The sequence below is a fragment of the Cervus elaphus genome, chromosome 21 (genome assembly GCF_910594005.1).
Source record: "Cervus elaphus chromosome 21, mCerEla1.1, whole genome shotgun sequence".
In the NCBI taxonomy this organism is placed as follows: Eukaryota; Metazoa; Chordata; class Mammalia; order Artiodactyla; family Cervidae; genus Cervus; species Cervus elaphus.
Genome location: NC_057835.1, coordinates 7,849,983 through 7,876,690, shown reverse-complemented (window position 1 = coordinate 7,876,690; position 26,708 = coordinate 7,849,983). Strand labels below are relative to the sequence as shown.

The 26,708-nt window shown below is 44.2% G+C and overlaps 1 protein-coding gene and 1 non-coding gene across 5 annotated transcripts in view; one reads left to right on the top strand and one right to left on the bottom strand.

Annotated features, from left to right (window-relative positions):
- The window catches only part of TRAPPC9 (trafficking protein particle complex subunit 9), a 385,243-nt gene that overhangs the window by 345,881 nt on the left and 12,654 nt on the right, over positions 1 to 26,708 (bottom strand). For 3 of the 4 annotated variants that reach the window (XM_043879178.1, XM_043879179.1, XM_043879181.1), the window contains 4 exons: positions 23,750 to 23,895; positions 20,820 to 20,948; positions 12,837 to 12,863; positions 2,124 to 2,245 (listed from right to left, as the gene is read on the bottom strand). In XM_043879178.1, the coding sequence (XP_043735113.1) occupies positions 2,124 to 2,245; positions 12,837 to 12,863; positions 20,820 to 20,948; positions 23,750 to 23,895 (424 nt within the window). The remainder of the gene's footprint in view (positions 1 to 2,123; positions 2,246 to 12,836; positions 12,864 to 20,819; positions 20,949 to 23,749; positions 23,896 to 26,708) is intronic. The other variant, XM_043879180.1, reaches the window with a different exon arrangement.
- On the top strand, positions 26,093 to 26,199 carry LOC122679729. The gene has a single exon (XR_006336515.1). It is a non-coding gene; the product is annotated as a U6 spliceosomal RNA (small nuclear RNA).

Genomic DNA, 26,708 nt, shown 5'->3' with positions numbered 1-26,708 from the left:
CAAGAAAAAGATCTGCGATGTATGTCCATGACAGACACGAAGCTAACACCCACAATTTACAAAGAGCTATCACAAAGCAGTAAGAAATGCTCCCTAATTTAAATGTGTGCAAATGACAAGATGGATAATTCATCTTAAAAAATGCCATTGGTTAATGAGTGAAAAATGTTCAATACCACACTGGTCATGGAATGCAAACCAAAATAATGAAAAATTACTTTCACTCATCATATTGGCAAATATTTTAAAAGGAGAGTGTCCATCTGTGGGAGAACAAACTGTCAGCAACTTTTCAGGAGGACAACAGAGCAATGCATACATAAACTCTAAAAAATATATGCACACTTTTTGACTGAAGCCAACTTCCAGGGATTCTTTCCTTTAAGAAAAATCAGTCCAAAAGATGTATCCGTCAGGTAAATTTATCACAGCACTGTCTACAATGGTGGCAAGGAAATTTTAAATGAAACAATATTCAGTAATAGAGAATTGGTTAAATGAGTAATTCTCCATCTTTTCATCCCCTGTTGGAGAACAGATCTGGAGAGTAACTTGAAAGTAACCAATGATATATGTAAATGTCATATCCTATGACTAAACTTCCAGAAATCTTAACTAAAGGAACACAAGAACATACAAGAACACAAGAATCTATTGGACAAGAGTAAGAATGTTCAGTCAAGCACTTTTTCTAAGAGTGAAAAAGTGAGAAAACCTAAGTGTCCATCCACAAGATGGTAACTGGGTAAGTCATGGTGAGCTGGGAACTCTGAGGGGGAGGCACTTGGGCCTGCTGCAGGTGTCTTATTCATGACCTTCTCCCACAAAAGGAGCTGGTGGAGAAATGACTGCACCCACATACTGGAAGGATTCTCTGTTTGAAAGGATCAAGCAGACCTGAAACGGGAGGCTATCTATGATATACGGCTGAGTGCACGAAGCAAGCTGCAGAAAAAATGATGAGTATGGTCTCGTTTTTGTATGAAACATATATACATACAGATACTATGCATAGGTATAGGCTTTTATTTCTCATATACGTGTACATGCACATGCATATTTCACAGGCATAAAGGTCATGAAAGGGCTATGTGCTGTGCTCACTGTCGTGTCTGACTCTGCAACCCCATGGACCGTAGCCTGTCAGGCTCCTCTGTCCATGTGACTTTCTAGGCAAGTGGAGTGGGTTGCCACTTCCTTCTCCAGGGGATCTTCCCGACCAGGGATCAGACCTGAGTCTCCCACCTCTCCTGCATTGGCAGGTGGGCTCTTTACCACTAGCACCACCTGGGAAGCCCAAATTGTTAACAGTTGCTACTCTTCGGACTTCCCTGGTGGCTCAGATGGTAAAGCGTCTGCCCGTGTTGCGGGAGACCCAGGTTTGAAACCTGGGTCAGGAAGATGCCCTGGAGAAAGAAATGGCAACTCACTCCGGTACTCTTGCCTGGAAAATTCCACGGACGGTGGAGCCTGGTAGGTTACAGTCCATGGGGTCGCAAAGAGTTGGACATGACTGAGCGACTTCACTCACTCACTCTTAGGCAATAAGGGGAGGGGAAAATAGGGGATGTTCATTTTTCACTCACTATCACTCTTCTGTACAACCCCAGGCCCTTTTCCAGTATTTCAGTTAAATATATTTGAAATTTAAACTTTTCTTCAGTCCAAAGGAAAAAAAATGGTGTATCCACAAGATAGATTGCTATACAGCTGATTAAAAACCATGTCACAGAAAATTCGATAATGTAGAAACACACATAATATGCCAAATGAAAAATGTACATCTCCACGCAGTAAATAAGTACAGAATCTCACCATTTTTATGATACAGATAATATACACTGCCAAAAAAGGACAGAAAATAGATATTGAGATGTTATCTCGAGTCCTGGGGCTATGATAGCCTCTTTCCCCCATTTTTTCAGACACTACATTAAATATACAGCATTTTCAACCAACAAAAACCATTTTCAGGCAGATGGTATCATGCACCCGGGAACGACACACGAACACCTAGAGAAACAGCTGACTAGACGACCCTGCGGCAGCATTGCCCAGCAACGGCCAGCAGGGACCCCTGCCCAAAGCAGCACGGTTACATAAAGACCCGCAGGGCGCGTCACCTTGCTGTAGTAGGAGATGGCCTCCTTGTACTTCTCAATGATGTCCTCGGGGCTCAGGCAGTTCTTCGCCCGTCCAATCTCCGCGCTGGTGTCCGCGTTGATGCCGTTCGTAGTGAGCGCACCTGCACACCGAGGGGAAGACAAGAAATAGCCTTTCGATTTTTCCGTCTTGTTGCTTTGTTAGTTTAAAAGAGGGGCACAGATAAGATAAAGCTTGAGTATTCCCGACTGAAATTTAAATAACGACACCGCTTTTAAAAGTCTTCACCACTTACACCTTCCCTTTAATAGTCTAAATGGTCAAAGCACTGTATTCAATGTTCATTAACTCAGAATAAAGCCTTCCTCCCTGTTGAAACTTTTTATTAAAGAACATGAAATGCATTATATAAAAGTAACACGTCTACAATAACTAGCTCAGTTGTCTTGACGGCAGTGCAGTCAGCATGCACTATCTCCCAGCACTAAAGCTCTTAATGCTAGCGAGAGGCCACACTGCGCTCTCAAACGGAGATAAACTAGGTGAAAATGTCCCCTGAACTGAGCACTGAAAAAAAACATAACTTGCAAATACTGACATCCTTTCTGAGGCTGTCATTTTCTATTTCTGGCCAAGCCCTGTCAATAAGCAGAACCACCTAATTCCCTAGCCATCATACACACAGGGGGAAGAGTTCTGGAGACATTTCCATTTATAGAATGTAACCAACACAGAGAACTCTGACCAAAAAAAAAAAAAAAAAGATGAAATACTCTTTGATTTCAGAGAACATTCAAAAATTATTCTCCTAAGCCTCAGAGCAGGAAAAGCTGGCTTCTCCTAAGCCCCTTGTTTATTTCACGGACAGCGAGCATCTCCCACAAATCCTGTTTCCCTCGTGTTTCTGCTGGGGGGCTCGGGCGGGCACATGCTTGCTGTCAATCTCGGAACTCATGGGGCAAAGGCATGTGCCTCACACGGCCCGCATCCCTCGCGTGAGCTCGTCTGCTCGCCTTGCTGTCTAAACCGGGCCCCATTTCTCACCAACTCATCTGGTATTCTGGTATTCTGTAAGCTGCCTCGGATGCTTTTTGGAACAAGACAGAAGATTAAGCGGATAGATAAGCGGATAGGAGGACAGGTGAAAGATGGGCAGATGAAGAGAGAGACGCCAGGAAAAGAATAACAAAGAACATTCCCTACACAGAGGTCCCTTCAATCGGGGGACAAAGAAGCACAAGAGAGACGGGAGGAGGCAGGTGGCCTCGGGTTTCGTGTTTCTACAGATTTTGTGAAAATCCCAACAAGAGATGAGAGGGTAGAACTATAAATAATAAGAGGGCATGCACGCTTGAAAAAATACCTATAATCTATACTTTCTAAAGAATAGACTCAAATCACCAAGACCCAACAACACAACCCTGGGTCCTTGCAGAGTTGAGAAGTCCATCTCCAAAGCACACAGCACCCTCGGAGCCCTGAGGGGCCACCCTGGGTGGTCATGACTCTGTCACAGCGAAACCTGTTGTTCTGCACTTACGAGGAATCAGGACCTGTGTGGGGGTGTCCACGCGTGTGCTCTTTTACAACCCACAGCGAGGCTACGAGGGGCGACTCCTAGTGAGCCCTGTGTCTGCAGGACAGGAAACAGTCCTGGAGAGGCCGAGCACTCCTACCAGCTCTCCAGATCTCAGAGCCGTTTCTCCAGAGCAGGGTGTGGACTCAGGCCTGCGTTTCTAGCTGCGGCGCTCGGCCTGCCCTAAGTGCCCTCCATGTTCACAGCACACTGCATTCTGGCGTGGAGTAATATTTCACAGCTGATAGGTCGTCTTCATTCATCCCATCAGCTCTAACAACTTGTCTTTATATTGTCAAATTTGACCCTTTTCCCTCGAAGAAAGGAAGGGGATGAGTGGGGGTCAGCACGAGGTGGGCCTTCATTCTTCCTATGGAACCTCAGCTCATCAAGAAGCTCCCAACAAGGGAGAAGGAGCAAATGTTCCCCCTGTCCTTTAAAAAAAGGGGGGGAACCAAGATAATGAGGGTTCCCTTAATAATTTAGGGGCTACCCTGGTAGCTCAGCCGGTAATGAATCTGCCTGCAAGGCAGGAGACCCCAGTTTGATCGCTGGGTTGGGAAGATCCCCTGCAGAAGAGATAGGCTGCCCACTCCAGTATTCTTGCCTGGAGAATCCCATGGACTACATAGTCCATGAAGTTGCAAAGAGTCAGACACAACTGAGAGACTTTTACTTCAATTTTAATGATTTACTGAACTCCAGCAGCGAGGCTGGGGGAAAAGGCATGGGCAGCAACCCAGAAAAATATAATCTGTAGGAACGTAAGAAGAACACAGCTCACAGGAGAGCTTAGTGGGGCTGATGATTTAATTTCACTCAATAAAAGAATAACACCCTCTAAAAATACTGGTATGCAATGGATTTGATCTTTCTTGACACCTATAAAGTTTTGACAGCCCACACGTAACATTATTGTGGACCAGTGAAACAAGGAGTCTACAGAGAGGAAAAATCAGGCTGAAACCCAGGCTAGAGGAAAGGAAAGGAAAGCATGCAGTTAGGAAGGACGGGAAAGTTGGGGGGGAAATCACCACAAGGGCTCTCAAGTATCAACCCAACGACTGTTCAATCATTCAGTCGAGAGGGAGTCACTGCATTCCTAGGACGGGCAAGAGCGTACAGGAGGCACTAGGTGGAAACTCAAGAGACAAAGAGAAGCGGGAATGGGAGGGAATAAAGCAGAGACATGTGAGGCAGCAGAGAGAAAGGCAAAACCACAGGAACAACAAGGGCTTGGATCAGGCAGGTACCAGCGTGGTGGTGACCCCAGCAACGACCAGCAGGCTGGCACCACACGAGGTCACATGCATCTGCTCCCTAATGAGGACACAAACCCTGCACGTGGGCACCACCAGCCCTGACCTGCGGGGGAACAGCAGGAAGACAGGGCAGCTGGGAAGTCCGATGCTAACCCGGACAAGTGCGGGATAAACTCCTCCAGCACCAATGACTGGGGCAAAGATGGACTTGTCAGTAAACAGCACTGGGACAGCTGGAAGGCCATCTGGGGAAAGATAAAACCAGACCCACACTTCACACCAAACACAAGAACAAACTCCAAATGGTCTAGGATCTAAATGCACAACAGAAGAGCATAAAAGAAGCTCAACACACTTGGGTAAGTTCCTCTAAAACCTGAATATAAGGAAAGGCTCTCTAAGGATGATTCCAGGGGATTGTCCCAACCCACGCATCTTCCCAACCCAGGGATGGAACCCAGGTCTCTCACATGGCAGGCGGATTATTTACTGTCTAAGCTACCAGGAAAGCCCAAGAATACTGGAGTGGGTAGCCTATCCCTTCTCCAGGGGATCTTCCCAACCCAGGAACTGAACCATGGTCTCCTGCATTGCAGGTGGATTCTTTACCAGCTGAGCTACCAGGGAAGCCCAAATACGATTCAAATCCAAAGGCAATTTTAAAAATTAATAAATTCAATTACTTAAAAACACAGGGAAAATACTATAAACGAAGGCAAAACATAAGCAACCAAAAAGTATTTTCAACATACATCACCAAGGGCTAATATCCCTAATATAGATTGAGAGGAAAAAAAAAATCTAAAAATCCAAAAGAACAAAATGAGCAAAAGATATCAGCAGATAATTCATTTTAAAAAACCTAGAAATAGCCCTAAACATTAAAAATAAATTCAAATTCACTAATAGTAAGAGATACCATTTCTCAACTGTCTAGTTGGCAAAAATGTAAACGCTTAGCAACAGGCTCTGCAGGTGAACTTGTGCTGAAAAGGCATTCTCATAAACTGCCCCTGAGAACACCAAACAGTGTGACCGTGATGGAGAAGAATTTGGCAAAACTGAAGAGAAGTCCGCACATATTTACCTTTTGATCCAGTGATTCCCTATGTAGGAATTTATGCCACAGACACAACTCCAACAACACAAAACGCACATGTACAAGCTTATTCACTACGGCAGCCTTTGTGATTTACAGAGCATGGTGACAACCAGCATGTCCACCTGTAGAAGGCTGGTTAAATAAAACACAGTAAAACAGGCAAGACACGTAGAGAAAACGGACGGGGCTTCTGGGGGGGCTCCCGTGGCAAGGAATCTGCCTGCAGTGCAGGAGACCCAGGTTCAACCCCTGTGTCAGGAAGATCCCCTGGAGAGGGAAGCAGGATGATGCCCGCAAGCTGATACGGACTGATTTCCAGTCCATAAAAAGATGGTAAAAACAGACACAGTAAAATAAAATTTAAACTAAAACCAAAAAAAGCCAAGTGTAAAAGGTATAGGTAATATACTACCTTTTTCCACAGGACAACCTATGAATCTACTTACAGGGCAACAATAAAGACGCAGACATAGAGAACAGACCCATGGACCCAGGTTGGGCGGGGGAGGAAGGAGAGAGTGGGACATACCAAGAGAGTAACATGGAAGCATATAGGCTACCATGTGTGAAAGAGGTAAACAGTGGGGATCTTCTATGTGACTCCAGGAGCCCACACGGGGGCTCTCTAACAGCTAGAGGGGTAGGAAGGGGTAGGAGGTGGGACGGAGCTTCAGGACGGAGGGGACACGTGCACGCCCACGGCTGTCTCATGTTAATGAATGGCAGAGGCCAACAATATCGTGAAGCAATCATCCTTCAATTAAAAATAAATAAATTTTAAAATAAATGAAAAGTCTTTACTATAAAGAGAAACAAATACCTAGTGAAAAGTAACTACTTAAAAAAAAAAGTAGGGAATCGCCTGGCAATCCAGTGGCGAGGATTTAGTTACTTGGTGGTACTTTCACGGCGGTGGCCTGGGTTCAATCCCTGGTTGAGGAACCAAGATCCTACAAGCCATGCAGTGTGGCTAAAAATAAAATTAAATTAAAAAAATAAAAACAAGAGTATATTTAAGTTTTCATAAACTGAAAACACATCACGTTTCTAGGGAATTCTGTACAAAATATTAAAATACATTCATCTTCAAAAATTCTAATTGAACAATTAACCCAAGAAACAAAGCCAACTTCAAAAGCATGGAGAGCAGAGGCCGAGAAATCACAGTTCCTAAAACTATGACTTTAACTCAATATAATGAGAGGAAAATCTTCACCCAGGAGATGGTGGAATTCTGTGCATAAGACAGGATAAACTCAGTGCAAACTGCACCAGACACAGTGATAGTTCTCTTAAATACAATCCTAAAGTTAGAACATAGCTGAAAAGCTACAAAAAATATTCTGAAAAACAGATCAAAACATGTATATATATGTAGGAAGCCTGCCCCCATGTCATATATAAATGCAAACTTATTTTTGTTCACTCATGAGCACTAATTACTTTATCCAAGGCAGAATATTTTATTTTTTTTCAAGGCAGAATATTTTAATTAAAACAAATAATCAATAGTATACTTCTCTCGTAAAATCTAGTTAATAAGTTGACTCTGTTATGTAACCAGAATGTGTCTAAGATAGACCTAAAATTAGTGAAAATACCTTTCTATGGTTTGTGAAACTCTTCTCAAAATTCCAGGCTTTTAAAATAGATCTGAGCAGTATCTCTATACTACCTTTTTCCTTGTGAAACAAACAGCAGATACTGTTGTCAAAATTCTGTCGTTACAATGATTCACGAGCATCACGTTCTAACTAATCTGCTGGACAACAGGGCACTATCTAGACACATCGTGACCAAACAAAATGAAATACAAGGAAGACAATGACCCTATTCTGGAAAATTTATAATCTATGTCAACACTGAGGTTTTATTTCACTGGTTAGCAAAATAAAATCAAATACTTTCTTTGAATGTTCTATAGCTATGACTCTACTTCTAGTGTAATGACCAGAAAAGACTTAAGTATGACTTTATTAGGTCAATTAGCAACAATTATCACGGGAGGGTAGTACAAAAATTAACTGATAGCAATGCTTCCACCTACATTAGACCTAAAATAAAACTACACCAAGCTCTGCAAGGTAAATGAAGAGATGAGATCCCTAATAAGAAAAAAAATTAGTAAGAACTCAAAGAAGTAAAAACTTTAATTAACTAGTCCTATAGAAAGGAATAGAGGATGGTGGCTAAGAGAACAGATGCTGGAGACAAAAGTGTGGGTCTGAATTCCCACATCCCCACTCACTAGCTATAACCCTGACAAGTCAATGAACTTCTCTGCATCTCAGTTTCCTCATCTATAGACAGGATGATAACAGTACCTCTCTCCTAGATCCACTGTAAGAATTAAACTGCTTTAAATATAAAGTTTACATAAAATAGCTCAGATCTTAGATATGACACTGAGAGCACAAGCAACAAAGAAAATTTAGATAAAGTGGACTTCGTCAAAATTTAAAACTTGTATGCCTCAAAGGACACCGTCAAGAAAATGGGAGAGCAACACACAGAACAGGAGAAAATGCCTGCAAACCATCTGATAAGGCACTTGCATCTACAACATAAAAGGAACTCCTACAACTCAATAGTAAAAAGACAAATGACTCAGTCAAAAAATAAAGGATCTGGGGACTTCCCTGGTGGTCCAGTGGCTAAGACTCCCTGTTCTTAATGCAGGGGGCCCAGTTCGTTCCCTGGCCAGGGAGCTAGATCCCACATGCTGCAACAAGGAGCCTACATGCCACAACTAAGACCCTGAGCAGCCAAGTAAATAAGCAAACAAATATCTTAGGAGAAAAATAAAGGATCTGAAAAGACATTTTTCAAGCAAAATGTACAAATGGCCAATAAGCACAATGAAAAGATGTTTGGGATCTTTAGCTATAAAGAAAATCAAATCAAAACTACAAGGAGATGAAGACAATTAAAATTCAAGAAGATGCATGCCCTGCAATGTTCACTGCAGCACTCTTTACAATAGCCAGGACATGGGAGCAACCTAAGTGCCCATCAATGGAGAAATGGATAAAGAAGATTGTGGTACACATACACAATAGAATATCACTCAGTCATAAAAAAGAACAAACGAACACCACTTGCAGCTACACTGAGGGACCTTGAGATTGTCATACTGAGTGAAGTGAGACACAAGAGAGGCAAACGAATGACCCTGCTTATACACGGGACCTAGAAAAGGGTGCAAATGAACCTACTCACAAAACAGAAGCAGGGTCACAGATGCAGAAAACAAACATGATCACCAGGGGACAAAGCGGGGAGGGGTAAATTGGGAGACTGGTATTGACACAGACATTCTACTACATATAAAATAGATAACTAATACAGACCTACTGTACAGCACAGGGAAATGCACTCCATAATGGCCTATTATGGGAAAAGAATCTAAAAAAAGAGTGAATTTTATGTAGTATATGTATAACTGATTCACTCCGCTATACACCTGAAACTAACACAGCATAGTAAATCAACCATACTCCATATATACATATATATATATCTAATACGGCAAACTTATGATATTTTACCATTAATAAATGTACACAAAAAAAAAAATAAAAAAAAAATAAATGTACACAGATATTTACAAAGACAAATAAAAATCACATTTACACTTTAAACAAACAAAAAAAAAACACCTACAAGGAGAACCCACTTAACATTCATAAGAAGAGCTACAATCAAAAAGATAACACCGCCCAGACCTGGGACTCCAAGAGCCCTGGGGATGGTTGCATGGAGCTGGCCAGGAGATAGGGCCGGGCTCGGGTCTGTCCCACTCCACTCACAGCCTTCTTGTCGCCTGGGCTTAGGTGGCTCCCGCCAAGAAGGGTGGCAAGAAGGCGGCTCAGTCCGCCACCAACAAGGTGGTGACCAGAAAATACACCACCAACCTTCACAGGAGCTCCCATGGAGCGGCTTTCGAGAAGCGTGCCCATCAGGTACTCAAAGAAATGCTGAAATTTGTCACGAAGGAGATGGGAGCTCCAGATATGTGGGCTGACACCAGGATCAACAAAGCTGCTGGGCCAAAGGAATAAGGAATCTCCCACATTGTGTGCGTTGTCAGAAAACATAAGACTCACCACACAAGCTCTGTGTCTTGGTTACCTACGTATCTGTCACCATCGTCAAAAATCTACAGATGGTTACTGTGGATGAAAACTAACCAGTCAAATAAAGTTACAGAACTGCAAAAAAAAAAAAAAGGAAAGATAATAACAAGCATTGACGAGGATACAGAAACTGAAACTCTCATACACTGCTGGTAAGATTGTTAACTAGCACAACCACTTTGGAAAACAATCTGGCAGTTCCTCAAATAGTTAAACAGTTAGCTACCCCATGACCCAGTACTTCTCCTTCCTAGGCACATACGAGAACTGGAAACATGTCCACGTAAAAACTTACATGTGAATGTTCATAGCACCATTACTCTTTAACAGCCAAAAAGTAGAAACAACCCAAATGTCCATCAGCTGATGAACGGGTAAGTAAAAAGTCTGTCCGTAAGGTGAAATATCATTCAGCAAAAACAAAACATGAAGTACTTACTGACCCATGCTACAACACGGACATTGAGGACATTATGCTAAGTTAAAGAAGTTAGTCACAAAAGAATACAGGTTGTAGGATTCCATTTATTCGAAATGTCTAGACCAGGCAAATCCAGAGAGACAGAAGAGCTGCTGCCTGGGGCGGGGGAGGTCAGGGAAAACGGGGGTGACTCGGGTGATGAAAACGTCCAAGACTGATGGTGACACAGCACTCTGGGCATCCAGTGGAACCTCTGTAGATTTTAGTGGGTGAGCTGCATGAAAACTGTTAAGAGTGAAAAAGCCCCTTGGACCAGTTCTTTGACATTCTAAGTGCAAACTGCTCACTTTTATTACAGGAAGAAGAAACTCCCGTCAACATGAAAATGGGAAAAGCAAATTTGAGTTAACTGAATTGGACAAAAAAATCACATCACTGGAAACGGGGGCTGAATGTTCACAAAACACTCAGAAATGACAAGAAATAACAGTGTGACACCACGAAGCATTCTGCTGCAAATGCCAATAAGGGCTCAGAAGCTGAGCTGTGAGAAATGGCTGGAGGAGAAGCCTGGTTCGCTCTTGTTGCTGCGCCCCACCAAACGTGCACCGGAGCCAGCAGCCAGGGGCTGTCCAACTCCTCCTTCCAGCCTGAGATGCTGTGCGGAAAGAGGGCAGCAAAAACCTGAGACAGTCTGCTTCACGTAACTCATTCCCTGAAAGTTCAAAGATTAAAAGGCAGTGATCTAGCTTCGGGCTGGGTTTTCTATGGAGCCAAATAAGAGGACACCAGTCGTCGAGAGGCAGAGGTGGAGCGCGCGGCTCCCCACCAGCAGGCTTCCCACCCACACGGGTTCCGAGGGCAGAGGAGACGAGCCTAATGTCTGAGACAGGAGACGCTGGCGCGGCCAGCCCTGGACAAAGGCCCTGCGAGCAGAGGCTAGAAGGCGCCTGGTGAACTGGAGTGGCCCGGGGCATGAAAGGACTGGGGGGTGGGTACAGAATCTCAATCTCCCCTCGCTCTCCCTGGGGGAGGAGAGGCCCAGGCTGCGTCCTTCTCGCCTGGAACCATGACGGACGGCGCCCTGGGACACCAGACCCCGGCTCTCGGGCCAGCTTCAAGCTCTCCCACGGGATCCTGACATGCGCCTGAACAAGAGCGCCCACAGAAACACCCCCACTTTACTCTCACCACTCAAGACTCACTTTCATCTCAATACCACCTTATCTTGGAAGGTTGCAGAAGTAAAACATATTACATTCTTCCTTTAATCTCAACGTGTGACTGATTTTTCTGACATCTCTAAGCTCCTTCTACTTAGTAAAGCACCCAGTTCCCCTGCAAGTGAATCCAGGACTTCCCGTCAGGCGAAATCAGCCCGTGTGGCCTTAATAACTTCTACTGGTCGAACACCAACACATCTAACACTGTTTTCATTCCTACACATAGGAAGAGAAACACTTCCACAAACTCCATCAGGAACATCAGCCTAGAGGAAGAATGCAACACAAACATTAAAACAAAAAGCTACAAACCTGAAGCAGTTTCATCTCAGAAGCAAGATATACAACGAGATGAAAGAAGGTGTGTTGGTCACAAAGCACATGTAAGCATGACCACCTGATTTCTATCCTTCAAAGGATGGCAGGGTTTTCTTTTTTTTTTTTTTAATGACTCTTTGTCATTGCTTCCAATTAAGCCAGAAAATAATAGATCTCATTTTGAAATACACACTGCAATAAAAGAGATTTTTGCTATATTAATTAAAGAAGACATTAAGAGGGGAAAGGAAAACCCACCTCTGCAAAAAAAAAAAAAAAAAAAAAAAACGTGCACAATGTCTTTCCCTGTTAGCACACACATGAAATGCAACAGAGAGTTCAAATTCACAGAAAGGAGCATAAGCCACAGAATCAGAGCAGAATCATGACTTCAAAATTAACTGGACAGGCATGCTCAGTGCATTCAGAGAATTTTAAAGGCACACTGCAAATCATTCACTTAACCATGCTGGAGGAAGGACTTCCCCTCTTGGACAGACAACATAAATCAATAGGGTGCCCCATCAAACAAGAAACAAACAGCGATCACGTTTGTAACTGTTCTGATTTAAAGTTACTTAAATCAGCACGTTCCAAAGATCACAATCCAGAAACTTTAACCACTCATTCACACCACCATGAAAACAAACACTTAAAAAAATAACCAAGAGAAACTAAGCACATAGATCATGTACCTGGATCAATGAGAACTTCTTGGGCCCCTGGAAGAAAGAACAGATTATGATCTTTTATCTGAAAAACAAAACCACTTTTAAAGATAACTACTAAATCACATTTCATAAATTGCATAGCCTTGAAAAATCTGAGACACTTCTGTCTGATCAGAAAAACAATTCTGAGTAACAGTATGTTACAATTCAATGTCTTTATGCTTTAGAAGGAAAAAAAGGAAAGCTAATGGTTCTCATACCCTGCAAAAACCATAACGTGCCTCCCTGTCTGCTTCCCGCCCCACTTTCTAAGCTCATACTCCCCGACTCCTCTAAAACAAATACGACAATTTCTTATTCCCACAAATATGCCAAATGACAGAAGTCAAAGTGAACTACCAATTTATTTGTGTAAATAAATGCCCACACCTTGGTCTGAAAGAGAAAGGTATCAGATGGCTACATGGAACTTATTTCTCCTTTCCTGAAATCACACTCACACACACACACACACACACACACACACTCTCTCTCTCTCTCTCTCTCTCTCTCTCACACACACACACTGAATTACTGGACACTTCACAAGTTGAGGATTTTCAATTTCTAGAAGGTAGCTCTGTAGTCAGTCTACAACACAAAACTGTTAACTTCATTAATTATCAAGAAGGCTTTGAAAGCCTCGATCATCTGCTGAACCATCCAAATATCAATGAGACCCAGTTAGCCTTCTCCGTAGAATGCAATTTCTCACGATGGCAAATCACACCGTAAGAGGCACTTGGATCCAAGAATTCTGCCGATCATCAGCTCTGACAGTTTTTAAACACATTAACAAGATTCACAAAGCTGCGTCCCAATAACACAGTTGTATTGAAATAGCACATGTATTCAACTGTCCACACAGAGAACAGCTCCCAGGATGCTACTTAAGAGCGACTTTGTGTACTGCAATCTTTATTTTTAAATGTAGACTAAAAATCACTGCAATCCAGAAGCCACCATTATAAGAAGAAACAGGTGCTTTCCATCATTAACACTATACACCAAACGCAACCCCTGACAACCATCACGTGTGACTGTCAGGGCAGCCCTACAAGGCAGGTGGGGATGAGAAAGGCTGTGGGGCGGACAGACTGACGGACGGACGGACGGGGAGCCAGGGGAGCTACTTCATCACGGCCCCGGACAAGCGCCACCAAGTCTGCACCAAGAGGGTACTGGCTGCAGGGAACCTCGGGGAGTTTGGGATTTCCAGATGGTGCTAAAAATGCCCTGTTCAGTGAAAACTCTGGTCAAATATAGTATCCTGTGCCACATCCTTTAAATAGGAGACCTTTTTTTTTTTGATGCCTCAGAGTCATTATCACAATCATCAATTACTCAACCCCTAAGGGCGTCCAGGGATGAAGGGGCTCCCATGCTAACTGCACTGAGACTGCAGAGCTTTTCAGGCTGTTTTATGAAGTTTGTAAAAATCTTTCTATCTCATGACTCACCCAGGCGGTCAACTACCACTTCTTACTGGTGTGAATGTACCACCTGAAATGACCCTTTTCTGCCTTTTAAGCTAATTCATCTAATCCGATCTTCTCAAACAACAAAGAACAAGCTCAGCCACAAAAAAATGGACTGCTTTCTACCAGCTGGACTTTAACTGAACTCCCTGGAAGCTCTTTCCTTTCATTAAACCCACTTCTAGGTACATGACAGTCTTCTGATTGGTGGGCTCTGCTAACTCTGGGCTACTCAGAAGCTTCTCATCTCATGTCCGTGTGTGAGGGGGTGTGGAGATAATAATTGGCATTGTCTGAAGAAATCACAATGAGAAACAGGACATCGTCCAGCCAGAGCTCCATGGGTACCTTAGTGTGCTCAGAAATTATATTATCAACATCATCCGCCTCCGGTGGACAGGTTTCAGATTAACCAAACTTGAACAGACCTGCTGCTTAGACCACGAAAAATGAGGATCACGGTGCATGGACCCTGGCTGAGACACAGCTGTGAACGCCTCTGTAACTCTCCCTTTCCCACCGTTTCCAGGCTGACCGATGGACAGGTGTATGTACAGATCCACAGACGGGCTGAACTCAGAGCCTGGAGCCAGACTGCCGGGGTTTGAATCCCAGCTCTGCTGCTTGCCAGCTCTGTGACCTTGGTCAAATCACTTACCCTGTCTCTCTGTGCCTCAAGCCCCGCATCTATAAAACTGGGATCATAATCAAACCCAACTCGCTTGATGGTTGAGAGGATTACGGGATTAAAGCAGTGCCTGTAAGATGCTTAGAAAGTATGTAGCACACTTCAGGTGCTCACAAACAGAGCCTATGAAGCATGCGTGCGTGCGTGCTCAGTTGTGACCAACTGTTTTGTGACCCCACGGGCTTCGTCCTCCATGCTCCTGACCTCTGACCCACAGCCAGCCCTCCTCACACAAACGGGCTGAGCAGTGGGCTCAAGGGGTTTGGGAGACAAGGGGGACACGAGAAACCTTTCTAGCCCAGGTGCTGGCCCCGCTCGGGAAGCGCCCAGGAGGCTCAGCTCCATGACGTGACAGCCCCGAGCACAGCGGGGACAGGTCCCCTCACGAGGGCCCGCTGTGACCCGGCGCGGCCTCTCCAGCTCCAGGACACAATATTAAGACACCCGTGTCCCCGAAGCCCTAAAGTGCACGGAGAACGAGGCCTTATCAGTAAAAAGAGGACATTTCCTCCAGCCTCTACACTTTTGCCCATCTCTCAGTTGGCTGGTGGAGAAAATAGGAGTGTAATTACTGGGCCCACCTGAGCCCCAACATGAATTAATTAGCCAAAAATGGTGCGGCTTAATGTTCAGGGCGACTGTATAGCGGCCTCATTCCGATGTTGCTGCAAAATTATGAGTACAGGAACTACTGACCCTCTTCAAATATTTTACCCATTTCTTAATTGGATCTTTCATCATAAAACCAGCTTTCCCTGTTTTAATTCCTTCGTAATTGCTAAAGACTGTAAAATGATGGCTTCATACCAAACAAGAGCTAAGGATTTGTGCTCTTTGGAGATAACCACCATGCTAAACACTTCACATAACTTCTAGTTCTCACCATTCTACAAAGCAGGCAGTAGCGTCTCTATTTTACACACAAGGGGGAAACTCAGAAAGAACTGACTCAAGTTGGCATGGCTAAAGGGATAGCATGTGAATTCAACCCAAGTCAAAACACCACCCTCCCTCCTCCACCAACCAAATCACGTCCCACTGATTAATGCGCAGCCGCGGGTTCAATACTCAGGGAGTTCAACACATTTTTCTGCTGTCAGGTGCTCCAGGGACCACTTCTGTCTTATCAAGTCATGGCTCACTGGCTTCTAATATGGGAAGAAAAGTCCAATTTCGCCATTGTTTGCACAGCAAGCCTGAAATTTTCACACTGAGATGACAGAATAAAAATAAGGTATAAATAACTAGAATAATTCTTCCAGGTAACCAGACATAGTGGACAATGTGCTATCCTGAAGCACTAAACAAAGTCAAATTAAAGGACTGTCAGTTAAATCGTCCACCAACAGGAAAATGAAGACTTTTCAAAGGTGCAACAGCGCCACCTATGGCCCGAAAGGCTTTCTGTATAATAAAGGATTAATAAAAGGGTTTCAAAAATAGGAGACTCAGAGCCTACAACTCAAAGCTTATAAACTACTAGCACACACTGAATTCTGCTTCAGGGGAGGGAATGGAATTCAGTATTCAGTAACAATCTGAAATTGTTAACATTCCTGAACATAAACAAAAGACACGGGCTCGTGGAAACTGATCTTAGAAGGAGGAGGAATCCGCATCTTCATCTTACATCGGGGAGACTGAGACCCAGGCCATCCTCCCAGCAGGCAGCGGTGAAGCTCTGCACATCCTCAGGCTCTGCACTAGCTGTGCCAGCTCTGCATTCATGAAAGGCGGGTCTGCACGCCTCCACGAGCAGGTCATCTAAGTGTCTGGCAAAACATTTCCCAAAGAGTAGCGGGAGTGTAGTGAAAGTCACTGTTATGTCTGACCCTTTGCGACCCCATGGACCATAACCGACCGGAATCCTCTGTCCATGGAATTCTCCAGACAAGAAGACTGGAGGGGGTTACCATTCCTGTCTCCAGGAGATCTTCCTGACCCAAGGATCAAACCTGGATCTTCTGTATTGTTTACCATTCGAGCCACTCCCAAAGAGTGGTTAACTGTAAATCATACAATTTTGTTGAAATAAATTAAACATTTATTTATATATTAAAACACTATGAGCTCTACTTTTATTCTCTCTACAAAAGAAAAGTGACAGATGTCAAATCAACATTTTGATTACTTAAAACCGATTAAGGGTACAGGAAAAAAATCAGAATTTTAACTACCAAAGAAATAAGCTTATTCTCTCAAAGTAATCAATAGTGATTTTTCTAAGGGCCAGTGGCTGTGGTCAAATTCCTAGCAATTAAGAGGTTCTAGTGGATGATTACACAGCAATATGGATTATGAGTTGTAAAAAATGTATGTCCTATACAAATAATCTTCAAGTTCTTCAGCTTTCGACAATTTAGCTAGTCCCTAGCTAAAGGAAGGCACTCATTTCATCAAAACTTCCTACTGCACTAAAAAAAGAAGTAACTGAATCCTTGTCACTTTAAGTCACATTCATATAAAGTATATACACAGTGAATATGCATCAGTATTTCAGTTGATGCTTCTAAATTATCTGTCATTGTGACAGCAAATTTTTACCGAACATCTCTTGGGTGCTTAGTACATGGTATCTGACTCAGTCAGGCAAGGTAAATAACATTCTTCAAATTTCACAAATGAGGAAATATACTTAAGCCATTAAAAAAAAAACCATCTTGCATATTCATCATAAGGAGAGAAAACAATAAAAATTTAACTTTCCCTCAACACTCAGTGATTTAATCCTTTCTTCCATACTACAGACTACATAAAACCAATTCAGTCTTTATAACTTTTCCTTTCAACAAGGCTCACTAGAGAAAAACAAGTGGTAGGTTTGTATTTTCAAAGCCCACTTATCGTTTGCACTGTAATCACTTTCAATGTTTTGTTTTTCGTGCTTATAGAGTTAAAAAAATCCTAACTTTTTAGGTCATTAGCTGAGAATAAAACATTTGCAAAAATATACAATGTTAATCTATGCCGCTCTGTCTGGTGTTCTCACCAGGATCTCTCCTTTGAAGGCCTCATCAGGCTGAGATCACTAAAGCCGGTCATTTATGAACACGCTGCAGTTTGGGAAGCCAGTCAACGGGAGGCTGATTAGAAGAGCAACTGAGGATGCACACTGGTGGTCACCCCGGCCTGGCTCCAGCCCCAAGCCTGCCCCTGAGAGCGGCGTGATTCAGACCAAGTGACCCATCTGCTTAAACCTCAGTCCCTCGCCTGCAAAAAGGAGTTATTGATAACCACCTTCAAATACTTGCTATGGGGTAAAACCTAAGGAAGCAGTTAGCAAAGCCTGGCTGGGGGGAGGTGCCAAATGCTTCCTGGCTGTTTTGGTGATTACGGGTGATGATGCTTGCCGTTAGTAATTTAAGCTAGTCCAAAAAGGAGGAATATTTGTAAGTCAATAAGCATTTCCTTTTGGATTGATTGTACGATGTCCTATTGATTTTTTAATAAAGCAAGTTTTGTCCATTAATTATAGGCTTAAAGGTTCATGAACAAGTCTCCAGAAAAACAATGAGTGGCTTCTAACCTCTAAATACAAGAAAGTGAAGTTTTGTTTAAAAAAAAAAAAAAAATATCAACGGAAGGAGAGTTAAAGTGAAAAGAGGGACTACAGAATACATTTTGAAACTAAACTCAATTTTAAGGGGGGAAAAAATCCCTTTTCTCAAGTGAAATCTTGAAAAGTACATAAAGCAGATCTGAGATATCTAGAGTCTTTTAACTTTATTCATGGATTCATATCACCAAGTCTTAAAACTACTTGACAATCAACAATAATACTATTGATAATAACAGCCACCAACATTTATCCAGGACTGGCTGGGACTGTGCAGGTCCTTTCCATGTGTGTCTCATTCAGCCTTCACAAGGACCCGCTGAGGGAAATACAACTATTATCTCCCCCATCTCACAGCTAGGGAAACCGAGGCACAGAGATTAAACTGGCTCCAGGTCACAGCGGCATTAAATGACATCTGTATTTTCGCTGCTTTGCTGGTGAAGGAGGAACCTGAGACAGAAATTCAAGGAAGAATGCTAAACAATCAGACTGTCTCATCTTCATCTCAAAGAGTAGATCCGTAAACTCCTGGTATGAGATGGGGCGACCACTACAAACTGACTAATCTTGAAATTTGTATCCAAGATGAAGTAACACGGACATATATGCTCATGATATCAAATGCGTGCACAGCTCTGGACCCTTTACTGCCTGAAAGGTGGTGAAACCATCTCCCATCTAAACAAGGGCAGCGTGGCTTTTCTGCTCCCATCCAAGCCTCGCTGGGTGATCTTCTCCTCGGACTGCCTCCAACAATAAAAGTTCTCTAGTGCTGCACACCACGCAAAGCTAAATAAAGACTTTTCTCTACTGCAGACAGAGCACTTTTCAGGTTTAAGACATTTTTTTGCCTTTATTCAGCAGGAGAGACTGAAACATTACCCTAAAAGGTCTCCAGAATCTCACTAGTCATGTGAGTGGCACAGTCGTACCACATTTTCTCTCCAAATCTCAGGGAAAGGATAAAATAAAAGGCATCCCAGAGACAGTGCTCTTCCTGGAGAAACCCAAGGATGGAGGAGCCTGGTGGGCTGCCATCTATGGGGTCGCACAGAGTCGGACACGACTGAAGCGACTTAGCAGCAGCAGCAGCCAGAGAGACAGCAGACTCTCTGCAGGGAAGAGAAGTCAGCTGTCCCCTGGGTTGGAGATTTAAGCACTGGGCTACTGGTTGAAATGCCGAAATCTTGTCGCAGTTATAACACGGGAAAAACACAGGTGGTGAGCACCAACCAGAGGCATCCCCAGTCAGAACCAGAACACAGGGAAGTGGGGAGCAGCGGCCTTCTAGACCTCAGATTTCATCACTTCACCTGCTTTACCCCGCTCTCCAGTGACTGAGCCCCCATTAGACCCGTTAAGAACGGTCTGCTGAAGGATGATAAAACATCTTCGAGAGCCATCAGAGCCTTATCTAAGCAGTCTGACACAGAATTCAGACCAAGTGGCTACAAAGACTGACTCATAAAGGTGGTCTCCGCAGTCTTTGCTGGTGTCGGGGAAAACGGTGAAACTGAGGGGAAAAAGAAATGTAAGGCATTTCCCTTTCAATACTCATCAACTGTCATGGGCTTTCTCTTTGAGGGTTAAAAAAAATCTATAAAAATCTCGTGGATCAAAAAACACCTATTAGTTTTATGTATAGCCTTGACCTCTGCATTCTGTTACTATCTTTGTGACCTGTAAGGTAGCACAACTATATCCTGAATGTTTATGGCAAATTCATTCATTAAGAGTCAAAAGGGTCAAGTTCACAGAACAAGCATCTGTGGGTCTGCTCCTCCAAAGATGATTTTTAACTCTCTCTAGATGCTAACAAAACATCAGCAAATCAAACATCACTGATTCAGAGAACTCCATCAACCAGAAAAAAAAAAAAAAAAAACACAGCCCCTGGTCCCTCAGCTACCTGTTAAAATTGACATCAAGGACTCCCTTCACCAAATACCCAGAAACAATGACAAGGACCCAGACACAGAACTTCAAAGTCGGTCTACCATGAAATTCCATGCGGCTGCTCCAGAAAACAACCCATCATTGCAATCCATTAATATCATTTGATAAGACTTAAGATCAATACATATTTTAACAGGATCAGAAGACAAGGTCTCACTGCAGGATTTCTGATTCAGCAGATTCTACTCTTTATTCAAAGAGCAGGCAGGCTTCTCTCAGAGGGGACTGCAGTAAGTTGCTCCTGCTTGAGGACGCGGGGCCCAGCACAGGGCAGGGGCGGAGCTCACCTGGTCGATGTCTGTTGGCCGCTTCTGCAGGAAGCACACTCCCCGGGAACCTGCGAGCTCCAGTTTTACCGCCGGTTCCACCAGGGTAGTGATAGATGACGGAGGCCGAACACAAGCCTTCCAGGGCAGCTGGGCATTAAACAGAGGGTTCAGTTAGTAAAGTTCGCAGCCCATCGTTAGCCAAAAATTACGCTAAGAATGACGTGAGCAGTTTGATGACGTGGAAAATGCCAGCTTTCCCCCAAAACACAGGTCAAACCTACAGATGGCTGGTTTCGTTACAAACAGGACCAGAGCCCCTGTGGTGTCTGGTGGGCCTGAGTCGAAGCTGGCAGCACAGAAAGCTCTCACGACGCTCAAGGTCTCGCTGAGGGGCTGAGCACAAGCCAAACAGGCCGTTCATTCATTCCTTTCACCAGCAGTCAGTCCGGAGGACAACACTGCAGGTGGACGGAGCGGAAAGTGCCCCGCGTCAAAAGTATCCTTGAAACCGTACCAGTGGACCACACCGCAGGACCCGAAGAACACCTCTCCACATCACTGACCCTGACAGCATCCACCCATTTGAAGCAAACCCCTGGCAGGCCATCTCCTCCTCAGAGGGAGCCCCGCGGGGCTGCTGTGATGTGCCCACCTTCCATTGCTGGAAGTCACACCCCAACAGTCTCGGGCTGGGCCACCCGCCCCACAAGTCCTGTGCAGTGTTCATCTTTATCCAGCAGCTCAGAGGTTCTCAAACGTTTTGGTCTCAGAACTCCTGGATGCTTTTTTTGTGCAGGTTACAACTGCAGATACTTACCACGTTTGAAAATAAAACTGGAAGAAGATTTAAATATTTATATGTGTTCAAACATTTTAGAAAATAATAAGCCTGTTACATGCTAAATTTCAATGAACAATAACTATGCTTCAGAACAAAAACTATATGCTGGAAGGGTGGCACTGTTTTGCATTATTTACAAATTCCTTGATGTCTGATTGGAGACAAGTGTGCTGGATTCTCACACCTGCTTCTGTGGTCGATCTTCTGTGACATCACAGGTCCCGGGGTCCCTGGGAGACCCCCCCGCCCCCGTGTGTTTCTGAGGGACCCAGAATGAAAAGGCCACCCGCGCCGGGGTCTCCCACTCACACCGCCTTCACGGAACCCGACCAGCCGTCCTCACTAGTGGGACGGGGCCCAGTGGCATCCTCTGGGGGCAGGTGCCTAGGCAGCAGCCCTACCCCACCAGCCCAGAACGGCTCGGTACAGACCTCTCCTTCAGAAGACAGGAAGACTCCCATCCGCCGTCCCTCCTGTTTAGCCCTTTACCAGTTTCTCACTTTTTCCATCTGTTCCTTCTCTTTCCCTATCTCCTTTAAGAAGCCAAATTACAAAATCCAAGTCCATTTTAAAATGTACGTTTAGTGTGTTCTATGTCTGTTGCTCAGTCGTGTCCAACTCTGTGCCATCCTATGGACTGTATGTAGCCCACCAGGCTCCTCTGCCCGTGGGATTCTCCAGGCAAGAATGTTGGAGTGGGTTGCCATTTCCTTCTCCAAGTGTGTTCTATGGGACGCCGCTAATCTTGTATTGAAGAACTTCGCTGCTTCCTTCTGACTTGTATTTACTGTAAGTGGCTGATGGGCCCTCTGACTGAGCTGCTGGCCTCTTCCAGGAAAGAGCCCTATTTCAGGGCTCACTAGCACTGCACTCATTAAACAAGCATTTTCGGAACACCTACAACACACTCGCTGATAGGCACGCACAGACCACGCCTCCCACTCCCGCCTACAGGAGACAGTCCCTGAAGGACAAAAACACACTAACAGGCAGCCCCAGCATGGAAAGTAAACCCCGTGCAGACGGGATTCTATACAAGACCCACTGCACCCACTGCGTGGAGGGGTCAGAAGAGGCTGTCCTTTGAAGCAGCTTTTTTTTAAGTTGTTTTAGTTGAGATATAATTCACCCAGTCAAAAGTATACGATTCAGCAGTTTTGTGCGTTCACTGCTGTGCAGCCCTTGCCACTGTCTAATCCCAGAACCTTTCCATCTCCTGCAGAGAAAGCCCACTCCCATCAGCAGACCCTCCCCATCCCCATCTCCCCCTTCCCCCGCGTCCCCATCTCCCAGCCCAGACAACCAGTCATCTGCTCTCAGCCTCAGGTCTGCCGGTGCAGACGTTTCAGATCATCAGAGTCACACACTAGGCGGCCTTTTGTGTATGGCTCCTTTTACTTGACATGATGTTATCAGGGTTTGTCCTTGTGGTGGTGGTATCACTATCTCACCGGTGTTTATGTCTGAACAGTGTTCCACTATATGCATGCACCACATTTTGTTCATCCAGTCATCAGCTGACCTATGGATGAGGTTTTGAAGAATGAATGTAAGAGGTGACTAACGTGGGGAGTGGCATTCTAAGCAGAGAGCAAGATGTGCTTTAAAAAATTGTTGTTTAGTCGCTCAATCGTGTCTGACTCTTTGCGACCCAATGGACTGTAGCCCACCAGACTCCTCTGTCTGTGGATTCTCCAGGCAAGAAGACTGGAGTGGGTTGCCACTTCCTTCTCCAGGGGATCTTCCCAACCCAGGGATCGAACCCATGTCTCCTGCATCTCCTAAACTGGCAGGAGGACTCTTTACCACTGAGCCACCAAGGAAGCTTTAAAAAATAAATAAATAGAAAGCCAAAAAAACAAAGCAACAAGGAAGTTTGGTGCATCTTAGGGAGAGCTTCCATCCTGGATTCAGCAGGACGGAAATGCAGGTGCGAGTGGGAAAGGGTGAGGCGGTCACCCCGAAGATTCCCCACTGCAGCCAGCTCAGCGGACAGCTTTCCCGCCCTCACCCTATGTTTTTAGAGCCATTTTCCCAAGGCTTTCTCTTTTTCCACGTATCAGTTGCTACCACGGCATATGTGGTCGTCTTCACCAGGTCCTCTCACCTCCAAGCCACAGGAAGTCATTCACCGAGCGGAGCAGCTCCACCGCCACGTGGTAGTGGACCAGGGAATCCTGCAGCATCCCGGCCTGCAGGCACAAGTCCCCCACGTGCTTCCGCATGCGCCCCTGGCACCGCTTCTTGTAATGTCTGAAAGGTAAGGTGCATGGAAATGTGTCATTGCCAATGCCCGGATGAGGCCCCAAAAGCATGCTGGCTAAGCACTATTCAACTCTCTCACTACAAAAAATGCTAAGAAGGCAACTTTAGGCTCTACGGTTGAAAGCCAGCCACCATCATTGCCAGTATATGAGCCAAGTTATTTTCTAAATGTAATACAGTACATGTATTTCATGTGGATAATATTAGAGGAGGCTTTTTCTTTTCAAATTTTCCAATCATAACATTAGCACAAGAAAGTTGGTTTCGGCCTTTTAAAAAAATCAATTATCTTCCACTTTCTTAACTTCAAACCTATTATTATTTTATAAAGAGAGCTGTGCTGCACATTACAAGCCAACTATTTGGCTTTTGCAAACAAGACCTTTATCTTCACGGGTTCAGAGCAAGCTTTAATGATGCTTTGAATGGTGGGGCCCAGAACACTCGCTAACAGCTCTTTAAATATTGGCAAGGATGTGCTACTAAATAATGCAACAGCTTCTAACTCCGTATCAACTCAGAAACCAGAGAAACCATACCAATATCTCACTTCATCATTTTAAATATTCCTGTTCTTTTGAATATTAAATTTCTTTAAAGATAAGATTTCTTTTCAAGCAAAACAGCAGCTATATTAAATTTCCTCTCACCAAGAAAGCAATCTGATCAAGAACTAAAAACTCCTATGTTAATCCAAAAGATGTGAGGCTTCTGGCTAAATGAATGTACAGATCCCAGGACAAATTTAAATCCCGTCCTCTCTAACTCTGGAATGGAGCTTTTCTGTTCCCAACGTTGGTTGAACTAAGATCATCACATAAGGCAGAGAAGGAGAGAGGAGGAATGTGAGCCTGATCCCCACCTTTCTGCCAGGACAGCCCCGGCCGACAGGCCTCCGCCCAGGAGGGCGCTGCACCTAAACCACCCAGCAGCCCCCAGCAGACCCACATCGCCCCGCACCGGTCACCTCAACGGCCCTCTCCTGTGTTCCAACGCCCCTCCCGCTCTGGAGCACCCTCACCTCCATCCTGCTACACACACACACACACACACACACACACCCAGAGCACCCTCACCTCCATCCTGCTACATACACACACACACACCCAGAGCACCCTCACCTCCATCCTGCTACACACACACACACACACACACACACACACACACACAGAGGGGCCTTCCCAAAGCATACGTGTCTGGTTCGGTCACCCCCCACTTCAAAGCCTTCCAAGGCTCCCCAGTACAGCTCCAGCCCCCCTCCCCTACCCCTGCCCTCCCCAGCCTCACCAGTGACCCCAGGGGCCTGGCTCTTCTGCCAAGCTACTTCCCACTGGCCATAGGACTCATTCTGACTCAGTTTCTCAAGGAAGCCTTCCCTGCCTCCAGCCTCTGCACCTGCGGGGCCTCTCCCTCCCAAAGGAGGGCGGCGCGTGGCCCATTCCCTGCAGTGTCTCCTGTTCTAACCAGAAAAGGATGCAGCCTCCGAAGGCACACTCGCCTCCTCCACTCACATGACTGTGGACTCCTAACACGTGGCGGTTTACAGATCCCACCACGATACTGACTCAACAGATTCTGAATTACACTTTTTCTTAGGAGACTTTACTCCTTTCCTGTTAAGACTAAAATTTGCTTTAAAGCATCCTGTCTCACCTCTCTAAACAAAGTAAATTATTACATCTCCATACAAACTTACAAAGGTGCACGTCTGCTGTAGCAAAATATAGCCCAGGACAGTTTCAAAAATAAACAGCGCAATCACTGTGATCAGAAAGAGCTGGCTTTGAAAATACAGGATTTTTACAAAAAGAAGTCATCTAAATATGCTTACGGTTTTTCATATTAAGGTTATATGATGCAACACAACAATATAAAATATTTTGAATTGTATAAAAATAGAATGAATCCTAATACTCGGGAGAAGTCTCCAAAACGCCATACAAATAAAATTCTAGCATAGATGGACACAAATTATTTCAGTCTTGGATGCTGTGTGCCCCAAGACTGGGTCATCTCGAGATTACGAGCAATCCTGTTCATAATCCTTTGAAAAGACAGGAGGAAACAGATAAAGGAATTAAGACAATTCTCTTTCTAGTTAGCTACGGTGTGGACAACCAAAATATTTTAAGCCACTTTTGGCAGAATTTACAATATAAGCTTTCTCATTAAAATTCTCCTTCCAGTGCTCGCTTCGGCAGCACATATACTAAAATTGGAACGATACAGAGAAGATTAGCATGGCCCCTGCGCAAGGATGACATGCAAATTTGTGAAGTGTTCCATATTTTTATGAATGGGAATGCTCATCGTGAAAAAATAAAATAAAAAAATTTTAAAAATTAAATAAAATTCTCCTTCCAAAAAGACATGGATCCTTCCTTTCTTCATGGATCATTTGAAAATGATGTCAGGTTTGTTTTCTTTTTAAGTCTCTATGGAAGTTCAGATTTCTTACAAATACATTCTTAGCACTGTTACACTGTGTGACCACTGCTCATGGATATGGAAAAACAAAACATACACGCAAACAGTGTGACAAAGAAAAACGCAATGTGAAGCCACAGCAGCAAATAAATGTAAAGTTAATGCAACATGGAAATGTTCAAAACAGGTCGTAATTTGTCGCAAATTTTAAAACTAATGGTGAATTTTAAAGGCAGGAGCAACAGAACTTAGCCAAAAATGTGAATACGCTCTAAACACTTCAAAGAGCAACTCATGTTATTTCCTTATTCTTAACGAGTTATAAACACTAGGGCTAAAGGAACTGGAATAGAGGATTGATAGAAAAATTAATA